At 42.7% G+C, this 26,946-nt stretch overlaps 1 protein-coding gene across 5 annotated transcripts in view; it reads right to left on the bottom strand.

Moving 5' to 3' along the window:
• Positions 1–26,946, bottom strand: part of LOC127441377 (astrotactin-1-like) — a 502,716-nt gene that overhangs the window by 210,161 nt on the left and 265,609 nt on the right. For all 5 annotated transcript variants that reach the window (XM_051698730.1, XM_051698731.1, XM_051698728.1 and 2 more), the window contains one exon: positions 24,839–24,966. In XM_051698730.1, coding sequence (XP_051554690.1) covers positions 24,839–24,966 — 128 coding nt within the window. The remainder of the gene's footprint in view (positions 1–24,838; positions 24,967–26,946) is intronic.

Here is a 26,946-nt window from a genome sequence, read left to right as displayed (position 1 = left end):
ACACTTATGTGAGAATGCTGTTTGTAGACTACAGCTCAGCATTCAACACCATAGTGCCCTCCAAGCTAGATGAGAAACTCCGGGCTCTGGGCTTAAACATCTCGCTGTGCAGCTGGATCCTGGACTTCCTGTCAAGCAGACGCCAGGTGGTTAAAATAGGCAGCAACATCACCTCATCACTGACCCTCAACACTGGAGCCCCACAGGGCTGTGTTCTCAGCCCACTCCTGTATTCCCTGTACACACATGACTGTGTGGCAAGACATAGCTCCAATGCCATCATTAAGTTTGCTGATGACACGACGGTGGTAGGTCTGATCACTGACAATGATGAAACAGCCTACAGAGAGGAGGTGCGCACTCTGACACACTGGTGTCAGGAGCACAACCTCTCCCTCAACGTCAGTAAGACAAAGGAGCTTGTGGTGGACTTCAGGAGAAAAGACAGAGAACACAGCCCCATCACCATCAATGGAGCACCAGTGGAGAGAGTCAGCAGCTTCAAGTTCCTGGTTGTCCACATCACTGAGGAACTCACATGGTCCATCCACACTGAAGTCGTTGTGAAGAAGGCTCATCAGCGCCTCTTCTTCCTGAGATGGCTGAGGAAGATTGGAATGAACCGCCACATCCTCACACGGTTCTACACCTGCACTGTAGAGAGCATCCTGACTGGCTGCATCTCCACCTGGTACGGCAATAGCACAGCCCACAACCGCAAAGCACTGCAAAGGGTGGTGCGAACTGCCAGACACATCATCGGAGGTGAGCTTCCCTCCCTCCAGGAAATATATACAAGGCAGTGCGTGAAAAAAGCTCGGAGGATCATCAGAGACTCCAGCCACCCGAGCCATGGGCTGTTCCCACTGCTACCATCAGGTAGGCGGTATCGCAGCATCAGGACCCGCACCAGCCGACTCCATGACAGCTTCTTCCCCCAAGCAATCAGACTTTTGAACTCTTGATCTCCCACGATCAAATACATCAGCACTGCACTTTATTACCCTTATTCTTATATCTCACACTGGACTGTCATAAATTATATTATTATTATATTCTCTCTTAACAACTGACTATCAACCGACAGCCTGAATGTCAATACAGTACAATACTGTACATTCTATATATATATATATATATATACTTTTTTTATATATTTTTTATTTTTATTGATTAATGTGTATCTATATAGTGCGTATTGTATACTGTACAGTGTATGTTATTATTTGTATACTGCTGAGTGTAATTATGTGTATAACAAATGTTTAATTGTGCTGTGTTAATTTGATGTTATTGTAAATTGGTACTGTCTCATCACTGTCACGACTGCTATGTTGATTGGAACTGCACCCAAGAATTTCACACCCCATTGCACTTGTGTATATGGCTGTGTGACAATAAAGTGATTTGATTTTGATTTTGATATACATGAAGATATAGCATCAGCCGCAGGGTTGGGAGGGTTACTTTTTAAATGTATTCCACTACAGATTACAGAATACATGCTGTATAATGTCATTTGTAATGTATTCCGTTAGATTACTCAAGGTCAGTAACATATTCTAAATACTGTGGATTGCTACTTCGGCACTGGTAGATTTTTTCACTTGTTTTGACTATAAAAACTCTGCCAGTACAGTAAGACTAAATACACGTTAAAAATACCACACACAAAAAAAATAAAATAAAATAATATATATCTTATGCAGTGTTGTTTCTAAAACAAGATACATCAAATTGATCTTGTTTTAAGGATTTTTAGATATTTTTATGGGAAAATAATACAAAAATTATTATCAAGAATACGATTTTTGCCCTAATATAAAAAAGAAATTATGATCCAACATGAATTTTCTTGATAAACAATATGATCGTGCCTGGTAACGTGCAAGTAAAATGGCTAGAAATAGCATTTTAGCTTAGCATAAAGCTGACAATTTACACAAGGTTTATTTCTGTCTTCTGCTCCAAACTTACTTCAAACTTAATTCTCTGTCTGCTTGTATGAATGTAACACATCATAAGATGCACTTTGGATCGTATCATTTATATGTATACATTTTTCCATCTGAAAGGACTAAATATTAAATGAAACAAATGACAATAAAATGCAATGTAATCTCTTCAGTAATCAAAATACTTTTTGAATGTAACTGTAGTGTACTACAGTCACTAATATTTTGTATTTTAAATATGTATTCCCGTTACATGTATTCCGTTACTCCCCAACCCTGGAGATCTGCAACTAGGCTATGTGAGACGTACTCCAAAGCACATTGCATAATTCATAATTAATACTGACTGCAAATGACTATATTACTATACACCTCTTTACACTCTCAAAATGTAGTAGTGAGTCCTTAAAATTTAAGGGAGTCAGTTAAGTCATAGAGGCCATGTAAACACTACAAAGTTTCGGGAGTGACAGCCGCATTTATACGCAGTATATGCGTGCAGAGCTCCGGCCCTCTATAGGAGCGCACACCTTATCATGTTGCCAGTTCTGATGATAGGGATGATGTCATTTCCCTCACAGCATCAAATATGAGCGAGTGGTCCACGGAGGATGTTGCCGTCCCTTCCCCCAGTGAGGGTGAGGAGCTTGCATATGCCACTGGTAAGAGCTGATTCGCAGTTGAGGAGCTCGGTTTACAGTGGTCCCCTCCAGTCGAGACAGAAATATCTTGTTTGGATGAGTGGTCCTGCATTCCAGCCGCCATCAAAAGACTGCATCTCAAAGGGCAGCGCCATTCTTCCCGAAGAAACAGCTTGCGTGTTAACTCACCTCATTAAGTGTTGGCCTTAGAGGTAGAGGATGACGGTTCTAAACCAGCCATCATCTCAAGCTGATACATGCCATGACAGAGTCATTGATGTGACACAAAATTTCATGGTTGCAAACGTTCTGATTCAATCGGACATCATGACAGAGGTAGCTTACATAAATCACATGCCCCTCCAGGGTGAATGCACTTCTGCAAGCTACAGCACCATCCACGAGATGCCTCTATTTGCTAAGTGGCATGCGTTTACAAATTGGTGCTCTTCACATGGTGAAGAGTCAGTGAATGGCTCCATAGCTGAGATCCTTGCATTCCTCCAAGAGTGGCTGGACACGGATCTCACCCCATGGATGCTTAAGGCTTATATAGAAACTATGTCGGCATACAATGCCCCGGAGGCTGTCTCCTCCATGGGCAGATATGTTCTATTTTTCAGTTCCTAAAAGGAGCGAGGCACCTTAGCCCCCTCGAACTGCTACAGTCCCAACTTGGGATTTAAACCTGGTGCTGAAGGAGCTCATCACCTGGTGCATTTGTTTGTTATGTCCAGTGTGGGCATAACACATGTATGTGAAGTACACCCACCAGTTTAGGCTGTTGGATCATCTCTTTGTTTGTTATGGAGGATGCACAAAAGGCATGTCTATTTCCAAGCAAAGGTTCTCTCACTGGATCGTTGATGCGAACGCTCTCGCTAATGAATCACAGGGCTTGAGATGCCCTATTGGTGTGAAAGTGCAATCAAATATAGTCATGGCCTCTTCATGGGCATCGACAAATGGTGTGTCCTTGCAGGACATATGTTTTGCAGTAGGTCGGTCATCACAAACACAACAGGGCGTACATCTCTTCAAAAGTCCTCTCTGTCCAGAGTGCTTATTGTTCCAACACTCAGCAGATGAGCCCAAGCCCTTTTATTATGGACGGGCTACATGATTTATGTATATTTTGGTACAGCCACCAGTATGTAGGCTGTTGTTGAAATTACCCCCCTTAGAAGTCAAAAGCACTTCCAATAAGGAAAAAAATTCCTTTCCCAACCTCTGGTTAAATTTTGACTGTGTATTTATATGGTTCATGTAGATTCCATCTGGTTTTCACCATGTGGGGTGACTCATTAATTTATGCACTTGGAGACATGCCTTTAATAAGTCACCATCCTGCAGGCCTGTGAATTCCTATTGTTTTTCAAGTGTTTATACCTCAGGGGGTATGACGTCATGTAGTGGGGCGTGATGGGACTCTGTTCCCCTAGCAAGTTCTCGCTATGATGAGTGGACTGAATCGAAAGGGAACATCTCCAGTTACACATGTAACCTTGGTTTCCTGAGATGAAGGGAAGGAGACATTGTAAAAGCTAGCCGCACTACTACTTCAGAGTTTCGAGGTTCGAGCATTGCACTCTTGTCCCACAGTCAGAAAATTCTGAAGAAATTGTGATTTTGTGCCCCGCTTAAATAGGCCAACTGCGTGCCTAAAGGGGCGGGGCCCAAACACCATTGCCAATCTCAGGACTGAAGTTATTGTACAAGGGCTTCAACTAGGTCATCGGGAAGGAATCCCCTAGTCTTGTTCCCTTCATCTCAGGGAACCGAGGTTACATGTGTAACCATAGATGTTTCTACGAGACCACACGGCTGATGAGAGAGCAGATGAGAGAGAAAGAATGGAATATATGATTGAATAAGGACACAGACCTCTGTAAGTGTGATTTACACCAGGAGAAGGCAGAGACATCTCACACGTGCCATTAATCACTTAATTAACAACTAGTAGTTAAGTTCGGTTCCGTTCACACTGCACAGAATGTTTGAAAATGCGGTTGTCACTACCTGAATTCTTCGGGAGTTAATTAGGTTGTAGAATGTGTTTGGTTTTGTGTGTACAGAACAGGATTCAGCACTAAAAGGTGAACTGACAACCAAATTAAGCTGCAGTGTGTATGTGACCACAGTGTACAGTAATTGTCATTCTTATGTACAAATTAAGTTTAGTTAGGAAACTCTGTGGCACAGGCTGATAGGTCACATGGCATACCTTGCTATGTTAACCAATCAGAACCCCTTTTTTCCTAATCAAATTATATATTACTAGGGGTATTTTATACTGTGGTTTATTATTATTTTTTATTTTTTTAAATCACAAAATGTATTGCAATTAAGTGAATGAAAATTTGCAGTTTGCAAACAGTATGTGCTTCGTAATGTCATTTGCAGAGCAGTTTTCAGCATATCAGGCATTATGCAGTTTGAATGTGTGCATATTGTGAATTAATTGAATGACTGTGGTTATTAAGCAGCCTTTTACATTGTCTTAGAAAATTATTCATAAAAAAGTTGGAGAGCAATAACCCTCAGATTATTATTAGAACATGGTAATACTTTGACTTCATTATGTTTTTAGGTTGTGGCAAGGACAGTGTCATATTTATTTTTTTAATAAAACCATTTGCAAATAGGCCTACTTTACAATAAAAGTTGAGCTTTTCTGCCTATTTTCTTTAATTAATTATGACTTTTGGACAAAAATCTCTCATGTCTTTTTTTTTTTTTTCTTTCTTTTTTTTTTTTTTAAATAGACCAGGGGATCATGAAATGTAGCCATTTTATTTTCGGTATGTCCTTGTCAGGTTTGTGCTCAAAAAGGAAGCAATTGAAAGATAAGTTCACCTAAAAATGTAAATTATGTCATTTACTTTGGCTTATTTTATTCCAAAGCGGTATGTTGTTATTTATTTTTTTATTTTATTTTATTTTTTTAATTTTTTTTTGCTTTTTTTCCCCCTAGTTTACAGCAAAGAATATGCAGTGTTTAGACATTGCCTGTTATTTGTATAATTATTAGGGCTGTTGATTTATTGCATTAATTCAGTGTGATTAATTATAAAAATAAATAAAACGTTAAAAATTGTACACAATTAATCATTGACGATCTTACAGTCATCTCCATTTCATTCCATAGGTGCTCCATAGTATTTAGGTCAGGGCTCTGGGAGGGCAATCCTAGGACCTTAATTTTATTTTTTGTGAAGTATTCTTTCATCAGGTTGCTGGTATGCTTTGGATTTTTATCCTGTTGTAAGATCCTCTTCTGTCTCTATAATTTGTTCAATGATTTCTGCACGTTTTCATTCACAATTCCTCTGTACACTTCAGAGTTCATGGTTTTCTCAATGAACATGAGCTCACCAACACCACTGTAAGACAAACAGCCCTGGACTTTGACGTTTCCACCTCTGTGCTTTACAGTGCCATTAGTACATTGTGGCTGGAATTATTTCCTTGCCTTTCTCCACACAAATACTGTACCATTAGATCAATTTGGACTCATGTGTAAATAAGACAGTTCTCCAAAAGCTGCTGTCGTACTATGCATGTTATTTAGCAAATTTCATCCAGGCATTCTTACTCTATCAGCTAATAAATGTTCCCTGTCTGTCACTCACTCGACGTTGTGTCGATGTAGTGACACAAGGGGTTCGATCTTGAGAGCCCCAGTCACCTTTTCTTAAAATAGAAAAGGCCAATGAGAATTGCCGAGTGGAATTTGCATGCCACCCTCCGCCCCTGGACATATGGTTATAAAAGGAGATGGCGTGCACCACTCATTCAGATTATTTCGAGCCGAATGCATGTATTGTGTTCGTCCTCTCACTTTACACTTATGCTGCTGGATTTTATGTGCATATCAGCGGTCACCCTCGCACGGTCGAGTGTTGTGCTTCCCCTGGGCGCTTTGGTGGCTGAGTCCGCGGGTGCTAAAAGAATATATTCAAAAGAGTATATTTCCTTCTAAAAGAGCTCGCGCAAACACTTGCCGTCTTTTTAAAGATGTCCTTCCGCGTTTGCGCTACTGGATGTGGCCGTTATCTCTCCCCTCCGGATAGTCATGAAATCTGTCTCGAGTGCTTGGGGCGGCAGCACGCCAAAGCAGCTTTCGTGTAAGGGTTATATTCTCATTGCGAGAACATGCCCATAAGAACGTTGCGGTCGCGGCTTACTTCCATCTTCATGAAGCAAAGAGCCACCGTGGCTGCTCCCCAACCCACTCCATCCAGGGCTAATGCTCAGCTGGCCAGGTCAGCAAGCACCGTGGGCGATCTGGATGTGGATATGGGAGCGTATTCACCGGCTCAACTCCCGCAGACCTCCCATCCCCCAGCACGCTCATTCTATCCGGAAGAGCTGTCGAGCGATACAGGTGGTCCACCTCGGGGCGGATTTAATGTGTTGTTCATGGCTCGCGACAAGGATGAGCTTTTGGTCACAGCATCAGAGGGTGGGCTTCTGCTATCGGAAGCAGATGTATCATCTGGGCTCCCGCCCACGGGCGGTAGAGCACAGGATGAGGCGGATGCTGAGATGGCAGCCGTGCTTGCTTGGTCAGCTGCGAATATCGGGCTGAAGTGGAACCCTCAACCCTGCCCTGAGCAGTGATTGATGATTGGTTTCTGGGCTCACGGACGCACCCGCTCCAGTGCCTTTCTTCCCGGAAGTGCATGAGGAGCTAACGAAGTCGTTGAAGGCACCTTTTTAAAAAAAAAAAAAAAGCTGCCTGTACACGCTTCACGGGCTCGTCCATCCTAACTACCCTCAACGGTGGAGCGGCTAAGGGACATGTCGAGCTCCCCCAGGTGGAGCGCACCATAGTGGTGCATTTATGCCAGCAGGGCACAGCCACCTGGCTTGACCGACCAAAGCTCCCTTCCAAGGCCTGTAATTTCTCTTCCTCATTAATGACTAAGGCTTTCAAGGCTGTGGGTCAAGCCGCTTCTGTCCTGCACACCATGGCCATCCTGCAGGTCCACCAGGCCAAGGCATTGAAAGATCTGCTCGAGGGTAGAACCGAACCAGGGCTAATGCAGGAACTGCATACTGCGACCAACCTCGCCTTATGGGCGACGAAAGTAACAGCTGGACTATGTCCACTCTTATGGTCCAAGAGTGCCACCTGTGGCTCAACCGCTTTCTCGATGCGGCCATCTCCCAAGGGGGGCTTTTTGGTGACACCGTCGAGGATTTTGTCCATCAATTCTCAACGGTGAGGAAGCAGACGGAGGCGATTAAACACATCTTGCTGCTGCGCGACTCAGCCGCCATCAGGCCTCCGAAGTTCCGCGCCATATCTGCTTCTCGCCAGAGCCGTTACCCTGCGGTGCTGGCCCCAGCTCCCATAACATCGGAGCCTGTATGCCGGCCTCAGAGAAGAAGATCCTCCCGTGGGAAGTCGGCTCCACCTGCCCATCAGCCGGCCCCCAAGAACCCCGGACATAATTCGAGGTGGCCCTGGCATGGGCAACCCAGGGATGAGGTGACTGACTCCGACCGGTCTGGCCCGGGTGAACTCTCCAGCCCCACCATCGCCCCTGGGCCAGCGCATGGTAAGTATTATATCGCAGGTTGCCCTCTCGACCTCGGCGCCCACATGGTCGGTAAAACAGCAGTTTCCTCATTCCCTGGGTCAGCGCACTCACGACGGCCAGATGCTGGATGTCTTTCTTGTCAATCAGGAGAACGCGAGTACCTCCCGTTCCCTCGTTCTCCGTCGATTGACAGCCGGCGAACAGGTAAGTGTGCTGGTCTCTGGGGTCGCTCACCTGCCCCAGTCACTGGCCACCGTTGCAGGCTTGTGGAGCAGCACGTCCCCCCTGGGCTGTCTTCCAGGTGGGGTGCCTGCTCTGCCTTGCCGCGAACCATCCAGCCCAGGCACGGTAAGTCCAGTCGTCCCCTAAGTGCCACTGGCATGGAGTCTGGAGGCCTGGTTAGCGCTCTCCAGCCCCTTGCTGTGGCTCATCAGGATGTTTCGCCTTGGCTACGCAAACCAGTTCGCCAGACTCCCACCCAGGTTCAGTGGCATCCTCTCCACTATTGTGCGGGGCGAGGGTGTCTCTGTCCTCCAGGCGGAGGTTTCCACCCTTCTGGTGAAGGGAGCAATAGAGCCCGTCCCATAGCCGTGTTGCGCAAGGGCTTTTACAGCCCATATTTTATCGTGCCCAAGAGAGGGTGAGGATTGCACCCAATCTTGGATCTTCATGCTTTAAACAAAGCCTTACACAGCCTTCCGTTCAAGATGTTAACACAGAAGCACATCCTGGCATCAGTACGACAATGGTTCGCGGCCATTGACCTCAAGGACGCGTACTTTTACGTATCGATCCTTCCTCGACACAGACCCTTTCTTCAGTTTGCCTTCAAGGGACGAGCATACCAGTACAAGGTCCTCCCCTTCAGTCTGTCCCTGTCCCCTTTCATCTTTACCAAGGTCACAGAGGCTGCCCTGGACCCGCTGAGGGAGAAGGGCAGCCTTGAGAATTTGCATTCTCAATTATCTCGACGACTGTCTAATCCTATCTCACTCACGAGATCTATTGTGTGCACACAGGGACCTTGTAGTTCAGCACCTTGACCGACTCGGGCTTCAGGTCAACTGGGAGAAGAGCAAGCTCTCCCCTGTGCAGAGCATCTCTTTTCTCAGTATGGAGTTGGACTTGGTCACTCTCAGGGCCTGTCTTACGACCAAATGTGCTTTGTCAGTGCTGACCTGCCTGAAGACCTTCAGCCAGAAGGTAGTAGTGCCAGTGAAAAAATTTCAGAGGCTCCTGGGACATATGCCATCCTCGGCGGCGGTTCTCCCCCTCGGGTTAATGCATATGAAACGCTTCAGCACTGGCTACAGGCTTGAGTCCCGAGGTGGGCATGGTGCCATGGCACCTGGCATGTGACCATCATGCCGCAGTGCCGTCAGACTTTCAGCTCTTGGTCGGACCTGGCATTTCTACAGGCAGGTGTTCCCCTAGAGCAGGTCTCAAGGCACGTTGTGGTCATGACATGCCTCGAACTCAGGCTGGGGCACCGTGTGCAATGGGCAGGCAGTCTCAGGGCTCTGGACAGGGCCCTGACTCTTTTGGAAGAGCATCAACTACTTAGAATTGCTGCCGGTATTGCTGGCCCTGTGGAGGCTTCGGCCATTGATTCAGGGCAAGCATGTGTTAGTCCGGACCAACAACACAGTGACTGAAGCGTACATAAACCGCCAAGGCGGCATACGCTCGCGGCGCATGTCGCAACTTGCCCACCGCCTCCTCCTCTGGAGTCAGCAGACGTTGAAGTCACTGCGAGCCACTCACCTTCTAGGTGTCCTCAACCGTGCATCGGGCGTGCTCTCACGGCAGGTAAAGCTCTGTGGGGAGTGGGGACTCCAGATGATTTGGGAGAGATTCGGGGAGGCGCAGGTAGACCTGTTCGCCTCCCAAAATTTCTCTCACTGCCCCCTTTGGTACTCCCCATCCGAGGCTCCCCTCGGCACGGGTGCCTTGGCACACAGCTGGCCTCGGGGCCGCGCAAGTATACGTCTTCTCCAGTGAGCCTCATTGCACAGACTCTGTGCAAAGTCAGGGAGGATGTGAAAGTCCTGTTCGTTGTACTGTACTGGCCCAACCGGACTTGGTTCTCGGATCTGATGCTTCTGGTAGTAGCACCTCCCTAGTGCATTCCCCTGAGGCAGGACCTTCTCACTCAGGGGAAGGGCACGCTCCAGCACCCGTGGCCGGACCTCTGGAATCTCCACGTCTGGCTCCTGGATGGGATGCGGAAGACCTAGCGGGTTTCTGCCAGTGGTGGTAAGCACGATCACTCAGGCAAGAGCCCCCTATATGTGGCAGCTGTAGGCCTTGAAGTGGCGTCTCTTTGTGAACTGGTGTTCTTCCCGTGGGGAAGACCCACAGAGATGCGCCATCGGGTCTGTGCTGTCCTTCCTTCAGGAAGGGCCGGTGAGGCGGCTGTCTCCCTCTACCCTGAAAGTGTACGTGGCTGCCATAGCAACTTACCATGACACACTGGACAGGAGGCCCTCACGACAGCGTGACCTGATCAACAGGTTCCTCAAGGGCGTGAGGAAGTTGAATCCTCCTAAGCCGCACCTGATTCCATCTTGGGATCTCACTGTGTTCCTACCTGCCCTACAGAGAGCCCCCTTTGAGCCCCTGGAGCAGGCCAAGCTCAGAACTTTGTCTCTGAAAACGGCCCTCCTGGTGGCGCTCACTTCCATCAAGAGGGTGGGGGACCTGCAGGTCTGTTACCAGCGAATGCTTGGAGTTCGGGCCAGCACATTCTCACGTGATCTTGTGACTCTGGCCCGGTTACATGCCCAAAGTTCCCACCACTCCTTTTTGGGACCAGGTGGTGAACCTGCAAGCACTCCCTTCAGAGGAGGAAGACCCACCTTGTTGTTGCTGTGTACAGTTCACGCCCTGAAAATCTATCTGGACTGCACGCAGAGCCTTAGACACTCAGAGCAGCTCTTTGTCTGTTTTGGAGGACAGCAGAAGGGGAAAGCTGTCTCCAAGAAGAGGCTAGCCCATTGGATTGTGGATGCCATTTCTCTTGCGTACCAATCTCAGGACTTGCTGTGCACCTTGGGAGTCTGGGCGCACTCCACTAGAGGTGTTGCATCTTCCTGGGCACTGGCAAGGGGGGCCTCTCTAGCAGACAGGTAGCAGACAGACCGGGTGGCCGCTTGCATTGCACTTTTCCCCTTTTTTCAAAGGTGATAATGTGTACCTTTTTGTCCACAACAGTTCCCCATATCCGGTGAACCCCAGACACCTCTTTAATACTTAAGCACTGTTTGGTGACGAACTCGGCGGAGGAGTAATGTCACCAGGCCCAGTATTCGTGGTATGCCCTTTTTCAGGTGAGCCTGTGTGCTCAGGCTCAGTGCTCCATGCATGGTGATTCCCCCTTGGTAATTCCATATGATGAGTTTCCACTGTTCGGTTTCCCCTTAGGTGAACCCTGTGTTTCCCCTCGCCAGAGCTTTCTCTGCCTCGGCCACTGTGGCTGCGTACCCTCTCTGTAGATAGGGTCCTCCAGTGGTATCATTCCATATGTGAACTTCCCTGTTGGTAAGCCCATGTGAGGTACTCTCCACATGTTAACCTCCCTCCGGTAGGATGTGGTCTCCATAGTGCTCTCCTTCCTGGAGAGGGAAGAGCACTTCCCAGCACTATTCTAGAAAGTGCTCAGCGGGAAATTGCTTAACAGCAGATCAGGAAAGGCACTGCCAGAAGCCTACATGGGTAAGTGCCTCCCCCCCCCCACCTTTAACGGGACTGGGAGATGCCTTATCTAACTCGCTCAGCTGTGGAGGATAGAAGATTTAAGATTTGTTCATCTGGTCAATAGAGTCACCTTCTTTGAGCAAACAAATGATGTTGGACCTTTTCTCTATTTCACTGTTCTTAGCCATTTTTACAATGACTTTTAACCAACTGGTGTGGCGGTGATTTTTAATGGATGAACGAAGGCAGTTCCAACGTGATATTATTTTTATTTTGTTTGTTTCATTTATTTATTTTTACAAGAACAGCACCAAAGCATGTGATTCTTGTCAATGGGAGTAGCATTAAACATTTTAGCATTAATCTGTACCGGGAGCACTTAACCAATCAACACTAAATGCACTTAGTATTAAACAATAAAAAATACAAAAAAAACGTTTCTGTCTCTTTCTTCTGCGCTAGTGTCTATTCTATTCCAGCCACCTTGAGAACTTGCCAGTGCGATAATGCAGATATTGTTGACTTTGTATAAAAAACTTGCTTGTTATGTAAAAAACTTGCTCATTTGTAAGTCACTTTTAATAAAGTGTCTGCGAAACAACTAAATAAAATGTAAAGATGAGATGCAAAGCATCTATAGAATTAAAATATTTACATGACCTCACTAATTTAAGCTTTTCCACAATGACCTTAAAAATGTGTATATATATATATATATATATATATATATATATATATTATCAATAACAAAACCAAAGTAGTGAAATTTTTTAAGAGTAACTAATGATTTCAAATGAACTCCAATTAATGCCAATTAAAATAAATGGGAGTGCACAGTTTGATCTAATATATTAAGACATAGTCTATATGATGTGGACATGAAAATGTAGTGTGAGTATGAAAGTGTAGTGTCCATTGCTTGCCCTTTCTGGGCCATCACATACTAGAGAGATAACAAACAAAAATACCAAACACAAAAGTAGTAAATCACAGAAGACACAAAGTTTTGAAAGACATTCTGCTGTTCATACAAAAAGACACAAGCTGTTCATAAAATAACTGAATCAGAAAGTACATTCTGCAGAAAAATAATAAAACAACTACTAAATTCACTGATTGGTTCCATTTATGACTCTGTAGTGACTAGGAAACTTTGCAGACTGCAACTGCAAGGTGGTAACTGCACACATGAGCAGTGATGAAAGAAGATCCAGACATGAAACAGGAAATCTCAAACTCATCGATCCTGCAAGGCTATTCTTTCGGATTACAGGAGCCAGCAGGAACCTCAACTCCCGCTGCAGAGCACACACAAAGGCCTAACTTGATTGAATCCATCCAGTTAAATCTGGAACTTGTCACTTCTGTGCTATCTTCAAAAGCTGCATTCAGGAGATTGCCCAAGCACAGCTAATTCTTATGAAAAGTCAAAAAATCCTTGTGTCAGCCATTTCACTCAACTCTCTCTGCAGCATCCTTTGTGTTCGATGATCAATGACATCTATTCATCCTTTGCTTGCCACCCTACATCTGCCCAGCAGGCTGTAGCACCTGTGGTGTTTTTGCATCATGTAATGTGTGTTTTGAAGTGATTTCTTTTAGCATTTTCATTCAGAATGTCATGAAACTATGTCGGCGAGCGAATGCCTTTGAAAGAAACCCCAGGCCCATTGTGAGTCACAAAGACAAGTGTTGCTTAACCCCGACATCACCACCACCCTCAATGCATATCCATTTGTAGCCATAGTGTGTGCCATATGCATGGAGAGAAAGAGATGATTTTCCTCCTTTCTTTTCTTCTAGTAGGGGATATTCTTAGCGCCCATGTGCTATCTACCTGCATTCCAATTAAATCAAGATGTATTTGCCTTTCAAAGCTTCTCTGCCTTCTTCCTTCCCCATCGGAATAATTGAAAGTGTCCTCAGGTCCTAAGATGAATGACTTCCACCCCAAAGATGAATAGAAAGATGAATGCGTTGCCCTGCGAGGGTTGGGAGGAGAGACTCCAGGAGTGCTGACATAGTGACAAATACATTGACCGTCGCACCAACTTGCCCAAATCATCAAGGGAGGGTGGCAGAGGCCAGACAACATCAACAACTGCTCAGGTTTGTGCCACATAGCCGTTCCATGCCCAATTACCAGAGCTAGTGACTAATTTAACCTCAGGTGTGTTTCAGAAGTGATGCCTAGAGACAGTCAAGGGAAAAACACTGCAATGATGTAATAAGGGCACGGGCTAGAAAAAGCTTTTCTAAAAAGAGGAGTTGATTTTTTTTACCCCAATTCTTTAATACTGCAACAAAGAATGAGCCGCAGTGTGCAACAAGAGAGTAGCACTTCATATGAAACATTTCTTTGTTCTTTTATATTTAAAATACAGTCAGAAAATGGAAAGAGACAAACAATGGATGGATGGATGGATGGATGGATGGATGGATGGATGGATGGATGGACGGACGGATACGTTGCTTGGCAATCGCAAACAGCCTACAGTAAGGACAATGAATTATACTACTTAAGAGGAATAATTGTGTGTTCTGATTATTATTAATATTAAATGTAACTGTTTATTGAACATTGGTGTTTTTATCACAGTACTGTTGCCAATGTTTTATATAAACAACAAGTCACTCAACTCATGAGTTACAGTCATTTAACTAAGGGGTTTGTTCTTATCCCTTACCATTATTAACTATAACGCACAAACTCTCATGGCTTGTTGCTTTAGTTTAAATGCATGACATTAGTGCAGAGGAACGTAATTAAGTGGAGGTTATATCTCAGGCATAAATGTAACAGCAAATCATTTTAATTTCGACAATCAAAGGAATCTGGTACTGGGAGGACTGGAGATGTGCTCTCCAAACAGCTTCCTATGGATGTAATTAAATATCTAAATGGCACACGTCTAATATGTCATATTAATGAGTCGTACATTAAGAATAATTCGCTGTTCTTGTGATAGAGGAGCTTGAAGAGCATCAGGTGCAGCGGTGATGATTTGGAGGGGTTGGGGAGCTCTACACTAAACCATATGCCCCCAGGCCTGCAGTAGATCACAATGCACTGGATGAATAACCTCCATGTTCACAACCAATGCCTCAGGCATGAGTGACAGGGGATGATTCCTCCAGATGTCCCATTTTAATCTTCCCTCGAGTGTCCAATATGATCTCATATAAGTCTCATCTTTTTCCATAACCATTATGTCAGAAGGCCAGCAATGTCAGCCATTGTTTCATTGAGGGTAGCACCTGCACCCACTGGTAGCTCAGGCGATATTGCAGAGCCACAATAGACATTACAATTTCATACACTTATAACCTTTAGACTTGATTACAAATTGGAGTTTAATAGTGGTCGGGGAATCAAGTTGTCCATAATAAAAGACCTATAAAATGTGATAAATATCAACTTCTCCTATTCTAGATTTGGCACAGAACAAAACTTATGTACGAACTCCACAATATGTAGGAAACATCGTAAGTACAAAATCAGTCATGAAATGTCAGCCATGCATAAAGTGAGCGATGCTTCAAATCCAATCTAATGACTTATATGATATACAAAAGTTTTGAGATTCAAAATCTAATTTATACCTGGAAGTAAAAAGATTTTAAATAAAGATAATAAAACATAAAATAAAAGTAATACGAAAATTTTGCACTATTTCTAGGTCAGTAATCAAATAAGGAAATGTGTGACATTGACCATGTTAACTAATTTGTACAATGGTCAGATTTTCTTGCTTCCATTGAAAAAAGATCAAAAGATGATTTTTGGAAAATTCTCAAATCATGCTGTGATAATATGGATCATCCGGTTTTGCTCGAACTTGTGGAGTCCATACCAGCTCAAGTGCATACTGTTATTAAAGCAAAAGGAGGACATACCAAGTAAAAAAAAAAAAAAAAAAGTAAAATTATTAAATAAATAATAAAATAAAATAATCTAAAAGTCATGTACAGCTTTTACTAAAAATTTTGATAATATAAATTGTAATAAAATATTGTATTAAATTATTAAAATGCAAAATAGAATCAGAGATGACTTTTGAAACCCATTGTAAATGAAAATAAGCACACTGTAGCTGGCTTTGGCTGATGGACAAAGATAATAAACAAAACAAAAAAACAAGTGCATATGATATCTATTCTGTTTGGCCTTGCCTGACGTTAATTTTACATCAGACCTAGGACTATAATCTTTCATTCACTGGCAGTCTGATATGGGCGGCCAATGCCAGAGGGGGAGATTATGATGAAAGATGAGCTTTTGAAGTCTGACTCATTGGACTGGATGGGACTTTTTTCAATAGTATGAACATAAAAGTTGCCCCCTTCCGTATTTAGGGTAAGCGGCTGTTTGTCAGACATGGAGATTCCAGAGGTCTGGTCGTGGGTGCCAGATGGTGCCCCGTCCCTGAGAAAGAAGGTACTTCCTCAGGGGAATTCGCCGGGGGGGGTGCTGTCGCGAGGAGCGTGAGGTCCGAGAACCATGTCTGGGTGGGCCAGTAGGGTGCTACCAGGACGACCTGCTCCTCGTCCTCCCTGACCTTGCACAGGGTCTGTGCAAGTAAGCTCACTGGGGGAAAAGCATATTTGCGTAGTCCAGAGGGCCAGCTGTGTGCCAGCGCATCTATACTGAGAGGTTCCTCGGTCAGGGCGTACCAGAGCAGGCAGTGGGAGGATTCTTGGGAAGCAAACAGGTCTATCTGTGCCTGCCCGAATCAACTCCAAATCAGCTGGAGCACTTGAGGGTGGAGTCTCCGCTCTCCCCTGATGGTAACCTGTCGTGACAGCGTGTCCACTGCAGTGTTGAGGTTGCCCGGGATGTGAGTGGCTTGCAGCGACTTGAGGTGCTGCTGACTCCAAAGGAGGAGACGGCGGGTGAGTTGTCACATACAACGGGAGCGTAAACGGCCTTGACGGTTGATGTATGCCACCGTTGCGCAGTTGTCTGTCCGAACTAACACATGCTTGCCTCCGCAGGGTGAGCAGAATTGCCAACAACTCGAGGCAGTTGATGTGCCAGTGTAGCTGCAGGCCCGTCCAGGAGCCAGCGGCTTCGTGTCCATTGCATACAGCACCCACGTTTTGGAGGCGTCTGTCGTAACCACGACGCGCCTGGAGACCTGCTCTAGGGGAACGCCTGCCCGTAGAAATGTGAGGTCAGTCCAAGGGCTGAAGAGACAGCGACAGGCTGGCGTAATGACCACGCGATGTGTCCCGTGGCGCCATGCCCATCTCGGGACTCGAGTCTGGAGCCAGTGCTGAAGCGGTCTCATATGCATCAACCCGAGTGGAGTGGCCACCGCTGAGGATGCCATATGCCCCAGGAGCCTCTGAAACAGTTTCAGTGGAACCACTGTCTTCTGTCTGAACACCTTCAAACAGGTCAGCACCGACTGTGCGTGCTCGTTCGTGAGGCGCGCCATCATCGAAACTGAGTCTAACTCCAAGCCGAGAAAAGAGATGCTCTGAACCGGGAGGAGCTTGCTCTTTTCCAAGTTGACCCGAAGCCCTAGTCGGCTGAGGTGCGAGAGCACCAGGTCCCTGTGCGCACACAACACATCCTGAGAGTGAGCTAGGATTAGCCAGTCGTCGAGATAGTTGAGGATGTGAATGCCCACTTCCCTTAACGGGGCAAGGGCTGCCTCTGCTACCTTCGTGAAGATGCGAGGGGACAAGGACAGGCCGAAAGCGAAGCACCCACCCAAATGCGTTCTCTGCAGTGCACCAGTGCAGAGGGGGGAGAAGCCGCTGAAATACGCCGTCAGATCCAGTAGAGGTGAGTGAACATCCGTGAGAATTCAGCTCAGTGACCATTGACCGTCGGCTCCGAAGAGAAAATCTGAATGAGTGGTTGCATACCAGCTCCTTTTATACCCGTATGTTTGGGGGAATGGTATGCAAATACCACTCGCCAATTTTCATTGGTCTTTTTTCAAAGACCAGAGGTGTTTCGGGCTCCCAAAAGTGACCCCTAGTGTCACTACATCGACACAACTTCGAGTGAGTGACAGATAGGGAACCTCAAACATACACACCACATATTGAAGATGGATGTTACATTTCTCAATCTGTTATGATTACCCTTGATGAATGATTTGAATAATTTTTCTCTTTAAAATATACATATATATATTTGTAAAAAGTTAGAGAAAATAAGTAGATTAATAGAACTACTAAATGGCCTTGTTATAATTAAACTAAGAGGGAAATCCAAGTAAATAGTGTTACTATTTTAGGTTTAGCAACAAAGAAGAGTACTTACAGTACTTAAATAAGGTCAAGTGGGAGAATAATAGGCTTAATTTTCAAGACAAACATTTATAAACTGTACGACTAGTAGAAAGTAGTTTTCAAAACTTGGTCAACATGTTAGAATGTGGCAAAACTAACATTTGTTTATAGGTAGTTCTCATTAAATAATTTTAATGTTAAAACATGCACTTACCCTTATCCATTCATTCTTATAAATTTTAACCAAACGTTTTGATATTGAATAAAATAATAATAATAATAATAATAATAATAATAATAATATTAAAGTTCAATGACATGTTGTGCATTAGCAACCCTCAGTGTTATAAGTGAGACAGAGCACTTGGTGGGTCCCCTTACACAGACACCACAATTCCACCCTCCCTCCTCCAGCTAATCATAGTCACCTCTTAAATCACATATTGATAGTATCTTTATCACACTATTATCTCCTTTATCTTGGGTTTAAATCAAAAATCAAAATCAAATCACTTTATTGTCACTCAACCATATACACAAGTGCAACAGTGGGTGAAAGTCTTGTGTGCAGTTCTGAGCAACATAGCAGTCATGACATTGAAGAGACATATACCAATTTACAATAAACATCAGATTTACACAACACAATTTACATATCTAATATACACAATTACACACAACACAATACACAAATAATAATAATATACAATGTACAGTATACAATACAAACAGTATAGAATACACAGTATACAATAAAAAAAGAATATATATAAAATATACAGTAGGATGTATTGTGCTGTATTGACATTCAGGCTGTCGGTTGATAGTCAGTTGCCAGTGTGTTGTTAAGAGAGAATATAATTTATGACAGTCCAGTGTAAGATTAATAAAGTTCAGTGCTGATGTATATTGATTGTGAGAGATCAAGAGTTCAAAAGTCTGATTACTTGGGGGAAGAAACTGTCATGAAGTCGGCTGGTGCGGGTCCTGATGCTGCGATACCGCCTGCCTGATGGTAGCAGTGAGAGCAGCCCATGGCTTGGGTGGCTGGAGTCTCTGATGATCCTCCAAGCTTTTTTCACACACCACGTGGTATATATGTACTGGAGGGAGGGAAGCTCACCCCTGATGATGTGTATGGCAGTTCGAACCACCCTTTGCAGGGCTTTACGGTTGAGGGTGGTGCTGTTGCCACACCAGGCAGTGATGCAGCCAGTCAGGATGCTCTCTACAGTGCTGGTGTAGAACCGTGTGAGGATGTGGTGGTTCATTCCAAACTTCCTCAGCCATTTCAGGAAGAAGAGGCACTGGTGAGCCTTCTTCACAATGACCTCAGTGTGGATGGACCTTGTGAGTTCCTCTGTGATGTGGACACCGAGGAACTTGAAGCTGCTGACTCTGTCCACCAGTGCTCCATTGATGGTGATGGGGCTGTGTTCTCTGTCTTTTCTCCTGAAGTTCACCACAAGCTCCTTGGTCTTACTGACATTGAGGGAGAGGTTGTGCTCCTGACACCAGAGTGTGCATTCCTCTCTGTAAGCTGTTTCATCATTGTCAGTGATCAGACCTACCACCGTCGTAACATCAGCAAACTTAATGATGGCACTGGAGCTATGTGTTGTGACAGAGTCATGTGTGGACAGGGAATACAGGAGTGAGCTGAGAACACAGCCCTGCGGGGCTCCAGTGTTGAGGGTCAGTGATGAGGAGATGCCCATTCTAACCACCTGACGTCTGCTTGACAGGAAGTCCAGGATCCAGCTACACGGTGAGCTGTTTAAGACCAGAGCCCAGAGTTTCACATCAAGCTTGGAGGGCACTAAGGTGTTGAATGCTGAGCTGTAGTCTACAAACAGCATTCTCACATATGTGTTCCTTTTTTCCAGGTGGGAGAGAGCAGTGTGTGGTGTAGATGCAATGGCATCATCAGTGGAGCAGTTGTTGCGGTATCAAACTGCAGTGAGTCCAGTGAAGCAGGCAGCACAGAGCAGATGTAATCTCTGATTAGTCTCTCAAAGCATTTACTGATGACGGGGGTCAGACCAACAGGACACCAGTCATTTAAGCAAGTGATTTTGGATTGCTTTGGTACAGGCACAATGGTGGACGTTTTAAAGCATGTGGGGACCACAGACAAGGAGAGGGAAAGGTTGAAAATGTCCATAAAAACACCAGCCAGTTGGTTCGCACATGCTCTGATGACATGGCCCGGAATGCCGTCTGGACCCGTGGATTTACGGATATTTATCCGTCGGAAGGATCGGGACGGAGAGTGAACTAACCTCTGTAGCTTCGGCCGTGAGAGCTCTCTCCGCGAGGGCGGTGTTATTTCCCTCGAAATGAGCATAAAAAATATTAAGCTCATCCGGGAGAGAGGCAGTGGTGTTCATGGTGAAGTTTTTATTCCCTTTGAAGTCCGTGATGGTATTAATTCCCTGCCACATGCTTCTAGAGTCGGTGGTGTTGAACTGTCCTTCAATCTTGCTCCTATACTGGCATTTGGCTGCTCTGATAGTTTTGCGGAGGGCATAACTGGCTTGTTTATGCTCCTCCGCGTTCCCGGAATTAAAAGCGGAGGTCCGCGCATTAAGTGCCGATAGAACATCGCTATTAATCCACGGTTTTTGGTTCGGGTAGATCCGTATAAAAAAAAAAAATAAAAAATGTTGTTAGCCGCTAAATAAAGTTAGTGTCTACCCTGTTTGAACTGAATAATTTAGTCAGATGCACACACGACTCCCCAAGAATCCCTACATAAATCCCTACCAAAAATTCACTGAATAATTCGATATATTTATTAAATTAAGTCATTTTGATATTTTAATGAGTTGTGAGACAAGAGTAAGATTTTAGGCTCAATAATATACTCTCTATATATGTATGTATATATATATATATATATATATATATATATATATATATATATATATATATATATATATATATATATATATATATATTTTTTTTTTTTTTTTTTTTTTCTACTGTGTGTGTGCGTGTGTGTGCATCCTTCAGCATTGTGGAGTATAGTTATGGCTTTGGGTTGGTGCTACAGAAATCATCCTTTTTTTTTTTCTTTTTTTTTTTGTTTTTTTTTTGTTGTTGTTGCTCTGAACAGGGAAATCTTTCCAATGCCAATAAATGAAAGTGTTTAAGGGTTTGAAGCCTAGAATACTAAGAAGGTTCACATCTTCTCATGTGCCAATTTTATAATTTGCTGTTTGGTAGAAAATTGTGAAATTGGCACATGAATAGCATAAAACTAAAAAAATGTTCAGTGACAATTGTTGTTTCACATTGATGTTAAATATGTCATTTTATGTTATGAATAGGGATATTTTTAGTTACCCTTGTTGAGATTAGTGTTGCTTTGAGATAGGTGTGATCCTGTGTGAATCAGTGAAAGACTTAGTACAAGTCTTATGTGTTTTCATTGTTGATTAACAGTGGTTTAAGACTCACTATGCTTGGTCCCCCAACTTTTTTCCCAGTAATACCCACACTGTAATACTTTTAATGCAAGCACCATAAGTACATATATATTAATGCCAGCCAAAATTCAGTTGTGGTGTGGGCCAGCAGTACAATATCAGTATAACATTAATGTATGTCCAGCACTCTTACAGTGTAATGGAGTTGCAATTGTAATGTCACAAAAATACATTATACGTTTACACAGAGTCAATTCTGTGTATTTAAAAAATTAAATACAAGGGTAGATATTTAAAGTGTACTAAAGTATACTTGAAATAGTTCCATTTAAGCACAACCAAGTATACTTAAAACATCTTTAGTTGCACCACAGCACTACTTTTGTCAAACTAAAGTGCATTAAGTAAAAAATTAGTTGTTCCAATTTAGCAGACTTTAAGTATATCAGTTTATACCCTGCCAGCAATGCACGTTAGTATACTGAAGCACCCTCGAATAAAGTGTGCTTGAGTATGTTATGTTTTCACTGCGGTTATAAGTGTGACTTGCATATTTAAATATATTGAGAGAAAACCGCTTGTCACGGGCACAGCATAATAAATAGACATTGCATCCATATAATAACTTTACAACTGCTTGTTCGTGAGCTAACATTTAGTGTTAGATAAAACTGTTACCAGCAAATCAATTTGCATATTAATTGTGTTCATATTATAAACCTCTAGTGACAGTTTCATTCTAAGATAAAAGATGATATAATTTTAGTAATTTAGAAGTACCAACAATCATATATCAAAGAGGAATTATATCTTACCATTATTGTAAGGTGAAAATGAGGATTCACTCTGCTAGTGTCACTCACTGCCAATTTCCTTCAGAAAACAGCAAGCTGCGCACTCAGGCATGTTTAGAATTTTCCAATATAAGAAATCGAATTTAAATTATTTAAGAAATGCTATTTTATCTTAGGTATTTTTTTATTTTATTTTATTTAAACTTGATGCCATTTTCCAAGAATGGGGTAAAAAATATGGACTGAACATAAAAGAAGAAGAAGAAGCAATTTTTTTTTTTTTTTTTTTTCAACAATGGCAAAAAATGTGGGGCTAAATGAGCTACAGTTTAAAACCCTGATTTGAGTGATTTTGTAATTTTATAGCAATACACATTAAACAAACCTCAACATTTAATAGACAAATTGTCTAAAATGAATGAATATACAGTAATTACAGAGCAACTGTTTGCACTAGGTGTAAATAGCACCTGCCACACAGCACTGCTATTTGCACTCAGATAGGCTGGTGGAAACACTAAAATTACAGACAAACTTTATCCCCAAGTGTCACTGCAATAGTGTAGTGTTACAGTGCATCCGGAAAGTATTCACAGTGCTTAACTTTTTCCACATTTTGTTATGTTACAGCCTTATTCCAAAATGGATTAAATTAATTATTTTCCTCAAAATTCTACAAACAATACCCCATAATGACAATGTGAAAGAAGTTTGTTTAAAATCTTTGCAAATTTATAAAAAAAATAAAAATAAATAAATAAATAAATAAAATCACATGTACATAAGTATTCACAGCCTTTGCTCAATACTTTGTTGAAGCACCTTTGGCACCAATTACAGCCTCAAGTCTTTTTGAGTATGATGCTACAAGCTTGGCACACCTATTTTTGGGCAGTTTCCTCCATTCTTCTTTGCAGGACCTCTCAAGCTCCATCAGGTTGGATGGGGAGTGTCGGTGCACAGCCATTTTTAGATCTCTCCAGAGATGTTCAATCGGGTTCAAGTCTGGGCTCTGGCTGGGCCACTCAAGGACATTCACAGAGTTGTCCCGGAGCCACTCCTTTGTTATCTTGGCTGTGTGCTTAGGGTCGTTGTCCTGTTGGAAGATGAACCTTCGCCCCAGTCTGTGGTCCAAAGCGCTCTGGAGCAGGTTTTCATCAAGGATGTCTCTGTACATTGCTAAATTCATCTTTCCCTCGACCCTGACTAGTCTCCCAGTTCCTGCCGCTGAAAAACATCCCCAAAGCATGATGCTGCCACCACCATGCTTCACTGTAGGGATGGTATTGGCCAGGTGATGAGCGGTGCCTGGTTGCCATTCAGGCCAAAGAGTTCAATCTTTGTTTCTCATGGTCTGAGAGTCCTTCAGGTGCCTTTTGACAAACTCCAGGCGGGCTATCATGTGCCTTTTACTGAGGAGTGGCTTCCGTCTGGCCACTCTACCATACAGGCCTGATTGGTGGAGTGCTGCAGAGATGGTTGTTCTTCTGGAAAGTTCTCCTCTCTCCACAGAAAAATGCTGGAGCTCTGTCAGAGTGACCATCGGGTTCTTGGTCACCTCCCTGACTAAGGCCCTTCTCCCCCGATCGCTCAGTTTGGCCAGGCGGCCAGCTCTAGGAAGAGTCCTGGTGGTTCCAAACTTCTTCCATTTACGGATGATAGAGGCCACTGTGCTCATTGGGACCTTCAATGCTGCAGACATTTTTCTGTACCCTTCCCCAGATCTGTGCCTCTATACAATCCTGTCTCGGAGGTCTACAGACAATTCCTTGGACTTCATGGCTTGGTTTGTGCTCTGACATGCACTGTTAACTGTGGGACCTTATATAGACAGGTGTGTGCCTTTCCAAATCATGGCCAATCAACTGAATTTACCACAGGTGGACTCCAATCAAGTTGTAGAAACATCTCAAGGATGATCAGGATGCACCTGAGCTCAATTTTGAGTGTCATGGCAAAGGCTGTGAATATTTATGTACCTGTGATTTTTTTCATTTTTTATTTTTATAAATTTGCAAAGATTTCAAACAAATTTCTTTCACGTTGTCATTATGGGGTATTGTTTGTAGAATTTTGAGGAAAATAATGAATTTAATCCATTTTTGAATAAGGCTGTAACATAACAAAATGTGGAAAAAGTGAAGCGCTGTGAATACATTCCGGATGCACTGTAAGACGATGTGGATGTGCGAAAGTCCCAGGTTTGATTCTACACTTTTCCCAAACATGTTGCCTGTCTCTACTCTTAATATTTCCTTTAATACTACTTATAATAAAAACAATAAAATGAATATAAAGGTTGATTGCCTCACAGTGATTTGGTCATGGTAAAGGTCAGGGAGAGAAAGGTTTGAGAAAAAAAAACAACAACAAAAAAAACAACAACAACATGGGGTTTGGGCCTCTAATGCTTTACCATAGTTTACCATATTCGTTGAAAGCGCCTTTAAACTAATTTAGTCTCTAAGCTGTGAATTTACAGGGGAAAATGTCCAAACATAAATTTTACACAAAGTTTCTTACCAGTCAAGGTCTCTGGATCAGGCACTGGATCAGACAGCTCCTCATGACACTGAGCTTCAGTCGGTACAGACGCCACCACCATGCCATCCGGGAGCTGCTGCTCAATGCCACGTGCAAAGTTTTTCTGCCTGCATATCAGAAGATATAGAAGACAGTCCTATTAAAAAACACAGTTCATTACCCTTTATGAAGGGTTATCTGTCAATCACACAAATCCTGAATTTCTGGCACATTAATAGCTACAGAAATATATATAGAAAAATATATGAGCATGTATTTTTAATCTATAATTATTGTTTTCTTTTTAGTAACCCACCATTGTTCTTTGTCAAACCCAGGTTTTTTTTTTTTTTTTTTTTTTTTTGGTATCACATTCTTCATTCTTGAAAAGTTCACTTGTTAATGCTTAGTGGCTATTTTAGTATACATTTTCTGTATTTTAATATATTTTCTCATTTGCTAATTCTCTCTCCATTAAATATTTGGATCATTGCTCAAATGGTTGTCGAGTGTATCAATCACAGTTAGGTAACCCTTTTGGTCCTTAAGGATAATGTATGTAATCCAAATTCAAAAAAAGTAGATGGAAGAATATAGGAAGGGACTTTTATTAAAGCAGTAATATTATCAAACTGAATAGATATTCATGAGGAATGAGGGAATGAATCTGTATGAATGGTTATGATACATCTGCAGTAGTGACAATCAGTTAATTTAACATAAATAAACACAGAAGGGGATCAAAACAGTGATAAACTAGATACAGTTTAGCTTTGAAGCAGCATAAGCAAATAATTATACATTGAACAAATGGACAACGGTGAAGGAATAAACTGTTAAACAGCAAAAGATGCACAGACTTTTAGCAAAGATGCACAAACAAAGCATTTACAGTATAAGAATCGGACTCCATTTTTCTTTATATATCTAAAGACAGATCAAGGTTAAAATATTCTTTTAGACTACCTGCCTGTGTGGAAACTGAATAAAGCAATATAAAGTATGTAAATGTTTAAATGGAAGAAAGGAGAACATGAAATAGAATGTTGCCTTTTTCAAGTCAGCAATAAAGCACCTAGAGTGGAAAGCACACAAGGGAAATATGCAGGATGCACTCAAGATTCTAGAACGCTGGAACGATCAACTCGTAAATGAGCAAGCGTTCAGGAAACTGTACCAGGCAACATTATGCAATCTAAATATCTGTTCAAGCATTACTGTCATATCTGATTTAAAAGTGGACTTGGATAAGAGAATGATATTATCTCTGACTGCACAGAGCACTGTATAAACAACTGGGCCTAAACAGAAAAAAGCCAGAGGCTTGCAAGATGTGCTTCATGTTAATGAATGAAAAGTAGCTGGTGGTTTGAAGTGCCATCATTATGTTTGGTAAACATTCATACTTGGAGATCTACTGAGCAACTTTTTTCCTGAATGACTCAATGCTTCCTTCACTTTTCCATTAAAAATAAATAAATAAATAATAATAATTAAAAAAAAGAATAGTAATTTCCTGTGATATTTTGTACCAAACATTATGCACAAGACAGTATAAAAATGTATTAACTTAAAGTAGTGACACTAACACAAACATGCACAAACTAACACAAAAGTAGCATCAGGTCTGGCTCATTTAATGAATCAGTTCATTTGGATGATTTGTGTAATTCTAGTTTAATGGGTTACATTTAGTTTAAATTTACATTATCTGTTCACACACACACACACACACACACACACAGTACTGTGCAAAAGTTTTAGGCGCTTAAGATGTTCAGCTTTAGTGTGTCAATAGGAAAAATACATTTTAGACTCACAAACATTACTTTTGTATCTATCTATCTATCTATCTATCTATCTATCTATCTATCTATCTATCTATCATATATATATATATATATATATATATATATATATATATATATATATATATATCCTCCTTGAATAGCTTCAATGTAGTTTTTGTTAGTAATTTGTAGTGTATCCACTTTTTTTTTTACAGGGTAGCTTGACTGTAGTTTAATTACTATAAATTATGAGTAACTTGTGTCTTGGGAAGCTACAGATTTAAAGTAGCTTCCCCAACAGTGCTCTTACAGTAAATG

Source organism: Myxocyprinus asiaticus, chromosome 5 (genome assembly GCF_019703515.2).
Source record: "Myxocyprinus asiaticus isolate MX2 ecotype Aquarium Trade chromosome 5, UBuf_Myxa_2, whole genome shotgun sequence".
NCBI classification, from domain to species: Eukaryota; Metazoa; Chordata; class Actinopteri; order Cypriniformes; family Catostomidae; genus Myxocyprinus; species Myxocyprinus asiaticus.
This window is presented reverse-complemented; position numbering and strand designations above follow the sequence as displayed.